Below are 8,173 nucleotides of genomic sequence, written 5' to 3'. Positions count from 1 at the left end.
ATGAGAGATTAGTGTGATTCATTTCTGATAAGAAACCCAAACCCAAAATACAACAGCTTTCTAAACTTGTGATGTTAGTTGGTACAATAAGGTTTCTCAAAGTAGATAAGAGCAACAGAAGAACTTCTCAACTAATAAATCACCGGTCACAATGGTAACTTGTAACTAAAGAATCGGAATCAAGAACAAATAGATCTACACAACACAAGATCGATAAAAAAAATCATGTGTACATCGAGCAGAAGTACTGATGGCATGTATCGATGAAGACCACGTAACAATAATTAAATGCTAGCCAATTTCCTGCGATTGTTACCCAAGGATAACCTGAATCTATGTACAAATGGACAGATTTTACAGCCATGATTCATACTGCTGAGGATGTTAGACTGAAATGTCTGCTAATTACTTGACATTATATCTATGGCGTGACAATAACAGCTTTAAGTTCATCTAATCATTGATCGAAAGCGTTGAGCTTCTTGTTCAACTTATGTGCCTCTATTTTGTGATCCACTTGAACCTATAAACACATTAAAGTAATATATTTATTTCCATAGAATGTTAATCCAAATATACTCTATGATGTTTGCTTGTCAAAATCATCATCAATATTTCAAGAATGAATTAAGTGAAACATTCACATCGAAATTATATGTAAATTATGAGACAGAAGATTATAAATATGTACCTTAAGATGCAAAGTGCTTAATAACATCCCTTCTCCTAAACATTTAAAGCTCGTTGCATTTTCCAAAACAAGTGCATCTTCTTCCTGCTCCAAGTACTCCAAAACCTTAGATAATAAGTGAATCTTCTTATTCTTGCTCTTACGATCGGTTGATGAAATAAGTTGAATGACAACTTCTTTGTCACCTAAAATGTTCATTGAAACTTTTGCACTTTGTTTCTTGGCGTCAAGACGTTCTTGCCTTGTATTAGCAGTTGATGTTGAATACGACGACAGATCTTCTTTTTTACGTTTTAGTATCTCCACTTCCTTTTGTAGTTCGGGTATGTATTTTAGTGCACGCGATACTGTCCCAGGAATACTTATTTTTTTCTGTTACAAAATGAAATTATGTATGAGTTTAGTTCCATCACAAAAAGTAAAACAAAATACTAGCATGATTAAGTTCCATATTAATTAATATTAATCAGATCATAGTTAAATTAATATCATTAGTCGGTTGAAATTAATTTGGCATGATCACATTTTAGTAGTATTGGATGATGGATTAATTAAACTGAAAATCATAGTTTTATGAAGTATTCACATAAATGTCTAATTAAAATTTTATAACACAATAGAGACAAGTACCTTTTGATCACTTGAAACGGGTAGCAATGAGCGAAGAAATGCATACAACTCGTTAACCTTCTTACGGCGAACTCTTTCACTCGCGTTGTGATTTAGCTTTCTTTCCACCGTCATATTTTCTCCACTACCACTATTTGCACCACCATCGGAAGAGTTGGAAGATTCCGGTACAGATGTATGCTTGATTGGATCATGTATTTGAATATCAAGAAGTGAACTATATGAATTTGCTTCATGGCAGTCATATGGAAGATTGTAATTGGCAATGAGATTATCCTCCAAGGGCCATCCATAGGTGGTTGAAAACAATGGAGGAGATAATGCTAACATCTTTTAATCTATTATTTCTATGTTACTTTAGGAATGATTCTTGTTGCTGGTGGTTTTGAAGAAATGGAGGATGATAAGCGTTTATTTATATATGATACATGCATCTATGCATACCAACTTGATAAGTTTAAAAATTTTAAAAGTGAAATATATTTATTAATGACAGAAAGATGAATAATTTATATAGTTTAATGCATAAATATTTATCAACTAATTTGTGCACGTCATTTAGTTGAAAGAATTGAATAGTTTTATCCACAAATAAACAATGAAAATTAACATTTAATAAACCCTTGTTTTGTTTACACGAGAACTTCTATATGTGTATAGCTTTAAAAATACAATGACTCACTTTGGCAAGTGGCTATTGCAGATTAAATAAAAAAAAGTTGTACACACCACACGCAGTGTACACTTGGAATAGAAGTGTCAACCAGAAACTTGTGTATTGCACGAGCTCCAGGCGAATACATCCTCCGAGCAGTACTGGTAGGTTTGTCAATTTTTTAAATAAGGGATAAAATAACATATTAAGTAGTCTAACTTATGTAGTTATGTGAGTTAACTAATCTAACAAGTAGAGATTCTTAATTATGTATATATTTATAAACATGATTCTCTTATACTTTTTTGGGTTATAGACTCGGTTTTAAACAATACAATATATAGTTAGTAGCGTACATTAGTAGCAACCTTCTTAACCCTAATCAAAGTAGAGATGTGTTTTGTTTTGGTGTTGGCTCGATCTTAACTTAATGATTTAAGTCTTGGATGGGAATTAACTTCTTTACTTGCTTTGTCTTCTTATAAAATAATGATATTTTTCCATTGTTGTCTTGTACTTTAGTTAACAAGACTTCTGAATATGATTCTGTATGTTATAATTAAAAGTAAAGTAATTACATTAATGTGAGTTCTTTCATGAATTAAAAATAAAAAAATTATGAAATATCAATCAAAAACGAGTAAGAGTACCAAAGAAGTACGGTCGCCAAAGGATCCAAATCAGTGAAACGAATCTAGAATGTTCAGTAGGGAAGCAAAAACGGGTCGGTTCAACACTTAATAACACAATTGCTTTAAAACATAGTTGGACTAATAGTTGACATTGCTTATGTTTCTACCGTTAATAGTTGCAAAAGAAGAGTGTGAACTTCTATAGTTTATTGCCTTGAATTTTAATCAAATATAAATGGGCATCTAATTTCAATGAGAGAATATTTTCGATTGTAATGTGCTGCTTTATCCATCAGTGATCGTCCCATTAGCTTTTAGCATGCAGTAATCCAGTTATTAAACTCAAAGAAGTCCGATTTCACAACAATAGGCCGTTATCTTGACTTGTTTATGAGGATGACTATTGAAGAATTCACACTCTATGATAATCCGGATGCTAGTCTAATCCTCGTGAATCCACTTCCATCGAAACTCACATTTGGTTCTAGGCCTTGGCATGCAATCGGCACACACAAGAGCAGTGGCGAAGTTTCATTGAGGCCCGGGGGTGGCCCCGGTCCCCCGCTTTTTTTGCGCAGTAGTGTAAATTTATCCGTTTTCGGCCGAAAATTTTTATACGTAATGTAAATTTAGTCTTTTTCGGCCGAAAATTTGAGCCCGGCCCCCCTCGTTTGTGAAATTTTGTATACATTTTGAGCTCCCCCCCGGTGCCTCAGTCCAAGCTTCATCACTGCACAAAAGACCAATGGTCGATCCTTTCGGCCCTGGTTCTTCTTGGTAGGCAATGACAAGAAGAGACCAGAAGAGATACGGCTATGGGGTGGTGGTTCTAGGGTGCGTGTTTCGTTAACCTAGTCGATTTAAACATCTCGGTACTAAATAGTCGGAAGTAAGAACATGATTGATATAAACAACTCAAGATTGTTAAAAATGAAAAAAAAAAAAAAAACACACACACACACACACACTTCATATGTATATGTACATTGAGCAATAGCACTAATAGCTTGTATATATGAAGATCACGTTACAACAAAAAAATTCTGGCAATTTCCTGAGATCTTAATTACCCATGGATACCAGAATATATGTACAACTTTTGCCGCCATGATTCCGACTGCTAAGGATGGTAGACTGATATGCCTGATGATTACTTGACATTATATCTATAGGGTGTCAATAACATCTAATCATTGATAGAAAGCGTGAAGCTTCTCGTTCAACATTTCGGCCTCTATTGTGTGATCCATTTGCACCTATAAACACGATAAAGTACCATAATTATTTTCACAAAATGTCAATACAAAATATACTATATGAAGTTTGCTTGTCTAACTTCTTATCAATATTTAAAATATGTACCTGAAGATGCAAAGTGCTTAATAATATCCCTTCCCCTAAACCTTTAAAGCTCGTTGCGGTTTTCAAAACAAGTCCATCTTCATCCTGCTCTAAGTACTCCAATACCTTAGACAACAAATGAATCTTCTTGTTCTTGTTCATAGGATCAGTTGACGAAATCAGTTGAACGACAACTTCTTTGTCACCTAAAATGTTTACTGAAACTTTCGCACTTCGTTTCTTGATGCCAAGATGTTCTTGCCTTGTATTAGCTGTTGATGTTGAATACGAAGATAATTTTTCTTTTTTACGTTTTAGTGTCTCCACTTCTTTTTGTAGTTCGGGTATGTATTTCAGTGCACGCGATACCGTCCCAGGAATACTTATTTTTTTCTGTTGCAAAATGGAATTATGTATGAATTTAGTTCCATCACAAAAAGAAAAACAAAATACTACCATGATTAGGGTAAAACATAGCATTTATTTTGTTCTGCTATACAACTAATTTACAAAATTCAAAAGGGAATAACATTCACCATTGTGTAGTTCCAAATTCATATTAATTGGATCATAATTAACTAATGATAAAAGTATAGTATTGGATGACAAATTAAATTACAAGTCATAGTTTTATGATGTATTCAAGTAAATAAGGTATTAGATGTTTTATAATACAATAGAGATAAGTACCTTTTGATCACTTGAAACGGGTAGCACTGAGCGAAGAAACGCATACAACTCGTTAACCTTCTTACGACGAACTCTTTCACTTGCGTTGTGATTGATCTTTCTTTCCACCGTCATATTGTCTCCATTACCACTATTTGCAGCTCCACCAGAAGAATTGGAATATCCTGGTACAGATGTATGCTTGATTTGATCATGTATATGAAAATCAGGAAGTGGACTATATGAGTTTGCTTCATTGCAATCATATGGAAGATTGTTGGCAATGAGATTATCCTCCAAGGGCCATCCATAGGTGGTTGAAAACAATGGAGGAGATAGTGCTAGCATCTTTTCTATCTTTTTATTTCTATGTTATTTTAGGAATGACTCTTGTTGCTTGTTGTTTAGAAGACAGGATGATAAGTTGGTATTTATATATGGTTCACCTATATAAGCATACCCACTTGCATTATTAAACTGTGTTGATAAGATTAAAAATTTTAAAAGTGACATATATTAATTAATGACAGAAACTGAATAATTTGTTAGTTTAATGCATAAATATTATCAGCTAATTTGTGGACGTCAGTTAATTAGTTGAGAGGACCGAATATTCGTTTTTTTCACATTTAATAAACCATTACTTGCTATGCTAGCCAATTAAAAGAAAATTCTAATAATTATTTTGCCTGTTTTTTATGTGAATTGTGTTTTGGTTATGTATGTGATCAAGTTTGTTGTAAAGTTTACAATCAGTTGTGTAATTTATATAGTTGGTTTGCTGTCGAAATCGTATTATCTAAGAGTCTAGTGGTCAAGATGTAGTTAACTCTTGGTTATGTGGTCACATGCATGTAGACTTGTTAGTGGGGGAAACCTGTGTTAGTAATACAAGATTATTGTTCTTAATTCTAAGTTTCTAACATGTTCTTGATTTTATCATGTGGAATTGTATACTTGTGTTCAGCATGGTGCATCATAACAACTTCTTTATAAGCTTGTTTCATCAATTGCAATATCTTTTTATATCTCACATTCTTGTGTCTCATATTCACATGTGTTAACTCCGGTGCCTCGTTTTCTCTTTTGTAAGCTTCTTATTGCATCATATTTCACTCTATATATCGTCTTTCGGTTGTCTTCATGTCCATCTTCTTGCCAGTCATCATCTTGTCCATCGTTAAATATTTTATAACATTGTACTGATATAAAACGGGCTATGCATAGTAATTTTTATAACCCCATAAAAACCCAAAGCTTTGTTTTCAGGATAATCGGTTTTGCATTCTAATAAGAAGTTGCATCATAGCTTATTGCTTGTTTATCAACCACTTATATTTATAATCATTTGAAATTGGTGAAATCTATATGAATACTGTCTCCTTGAACATATTATATAGAATCTATAGTTAGATATTAGAAATATTTGTTTTTCTAGAAGCAGTCTCTATCAGTTGAAATAAAGATATATAATCTGCTATGAGTATAAGTTTACTATATACGGAGTAATTGTTATTTACACCATAGTTGCTATAAATATAGCCTTTAAAATACAATGACTCACTTTTGCATGTGGCTATTGTAGATTAAAATATAAAAAAGGGGTGCATGCCACATGCAATGCACACTTTGCAATAGAGATGCTAACCAAAAACTTGTGTTTGGCAATAGCTCCACGGGAATATATCATCCGAGTGGTTTGTCATTTTTTTAATAGTGGAATAAATTACAATGCTAAATAAACTAACAAGTAGGGATTCTTTATAACAAGTAGAGATAGAGATGGCTATAAAGTGGGTTTAAAACAATATATTTAGAAGTGTAAATGTAGCAATCCGCTTAGTCGTCTTTTAACAGACATCATGGTGGGTATAATAATTTGTAGTAATCAGCTTAACTTGAATCAAAGTATAAGTGTGTGTGTTTCTTCTTTTCTTTCTAATATTGAATTGTGGCATGTAACTAAAAACAGGAAGAGTCGAATTAAACTAGTTTGTTTACGTTTTGGCTCGATTTTAACTAGATGTGACATTAATATGGAAGGGAGATAGGGAACGATGGAAACGTGATGGTAAAAGATGACACCTCCACCCTAAGGCCATCCGTTGTGGGTCATTTATCTTATTTTCTCGTATTCGTCACATCTGCAACACCTCGACTTTTCCTTTGTCATACAACATCACTACTCAACCCATGTTATACCTCATTCTACATTACTTCATTTATTTATATTATTTAAAAACCAATCTAAATGAAAAAGAAAAGGGAAAAAACAAAAAAAATATGATTGGTTGAGTGGGCTAATGACCGGCGTAAGGGTGGTCATTCCTCTCACGCCAATAGTGACCAGGGGAAAGGGGGCGTGATGTTCCAATGGTCTCAATGCAACCACATCAACATCCCTAATGACCTTCCCATAGCCATACCGCATGATCTAAGGGTGGACCATATGCTCACGGAAGGAGGAAATTAAGAGTTGAGGTGACAAATAGTATCACTCTAGCACACTTCCCCATGGCCTTTGGGAGGTGGTTATCGGATGCTGAATCGGGAAGCAAACCACGTCTTAGAGATTATTTGTGGAGTGCGGGAGAGCTCAGGAAATAAAATGGGGTTGGAGGAGCTGTTGTTCTCCAGAATTTAGATAACTAAGTGAAGAAACACTAAGTTACCCCGGCAGATTACAGATAATCTTAGGGTCAAGTAGATGTTTCCCACGAGGGTTAGGTCCGGCAAGATGGTTATTCTTCTGATGACCTGCAAAACAGACACCGTGAGCTCGTCACTGAGAAGGGGGGGGTACCTCCTTGTGACCACCCTCCGGCGTGAAAATCAGACTAGATTGCTCTTGAATATAAGTGTATATTAAGAGAAATAGCTAGAGAGAAGATGATGATACCGTTCCAAGGTGTTGGAGTATTTATAGCCGAAGGTAGGTGTCCAAGAAGGTACAGCCGGCTGTATTATATTCCTTTTCTACCAACTGTGGGCTACGCACGTGCCGTGCTGGTGGTTGGTGGGTAGGCAGCGGCTGATAGTGACACGGCCGGCTATGTACTATTCCTTTTCCACCAACTGCAGGCTATGCACGTGCCACGACAAGGGTTGGTGAGTAGGCAGCGGCTGATAGTGACATTAAGTACTAGAGCGTGCTGCTCGTCGTACTGTTGTCAGTGAGCTGTCGCAGCTTTGGTCAGATCTTTTATCCATACCTTGGCAGGTATAGTACAAAAGGTCCTCCAGTAGCGTACGGACTGGCTCATTTGGGCGGGAGAATTCCCGGCTTTGGGCGGGAGTATTCTCGGCTTGCTCATTCCCTCTTCAGGTGACATTACTGAATTATTTGAGAGTTAGTGCCTTGTGCGTGTAGCCTTGCTGTGCGGGTAGCCTTCCCTGATGGCTAGTATCCGTAGCTGCGGGAACAGGCGGAGTACGTCACCATTGGGAGGCTTTTCCTGCGGGAATAGCTCGCGTACTGCGCGTAAGGACGTCGCGTCTCTGAGCATGGTTGGTCCTGGGATCCAGTTGGTCTTTGCGCAGACGTCCCTCTTTAAG

General features: G+C 35.7%; 2 protein-coding genes across 2 annotated transcripts; both read right to left on the bottom strand.

Moving 5' to 3' along the window:
• Positions 1 to 441: 441 nt before the first annotated feature.
• On the bottom strand, positions 442 to 1,651 carry LOC143545745 (transcription factor ORG3-like). The gene is made up of 3 exons (XM_077037571.1): positions 1,322 to 1,651; positions 692 to 1,063; positions 442 to 523 (listed from the first exon to the last, which is right to left on the bottom strand). Exons 1-3 carry the CDS (start codon positions 1,649 to 1,651, stop codon positions 458 to 460), a joined length of 768 nt encoding a protein of 255 aa, XP_076893686.1. The 3' UTR covers positions 442 to 457.
• A 2,147-nt stretch (positions 1,652 to 3,798) lies between these two features.
• Positions 3,799 to 5,067, bottom strand: LOC143545746 (transcription factor ORG3-like). The gene is made up of 3 exons (XM_077037573.1): positions 4,640 to 5,067; positions 3,971 to 4,342; positions 3,799 to 3,864 (listed from the first exon to the last, which is right to left on the bottom strand). The coding sequence occupies exons 1-3, from the start codon at positions 4,964 to 4,966 to the stop codon at positions 3,799 to 3,801; spliced, it is 765 nt and encodes a 254-aa protein (XP_076893688.1). The 5' UTR covers positions 4,967 to 5,067.
• Positions 5,068 to 8,173: the final 3,106 nt, after the last annotated feature.

The sequence above is a fragment of the Bidens hawaiensis genome, unplaced genomic scaffold (genome assembly GCF_021521415.1).
Source record: "Bidens hawaiensis isolate Kalapana, Puna unplaced genomic scaffold, B.hawaiensis_p1.1 tig00014033_1, whole genome shotgun sequence".
Lineage (NCBI taxonomy): Eukaryota > Viridiplantae > Streptophyta > Magnoliopsida > Asterales > Asteraceae > Bidens > Bidens hawaiensis.
This window is presented reverse-complemented; position numbering and strand designations above follow the sequence as displayed.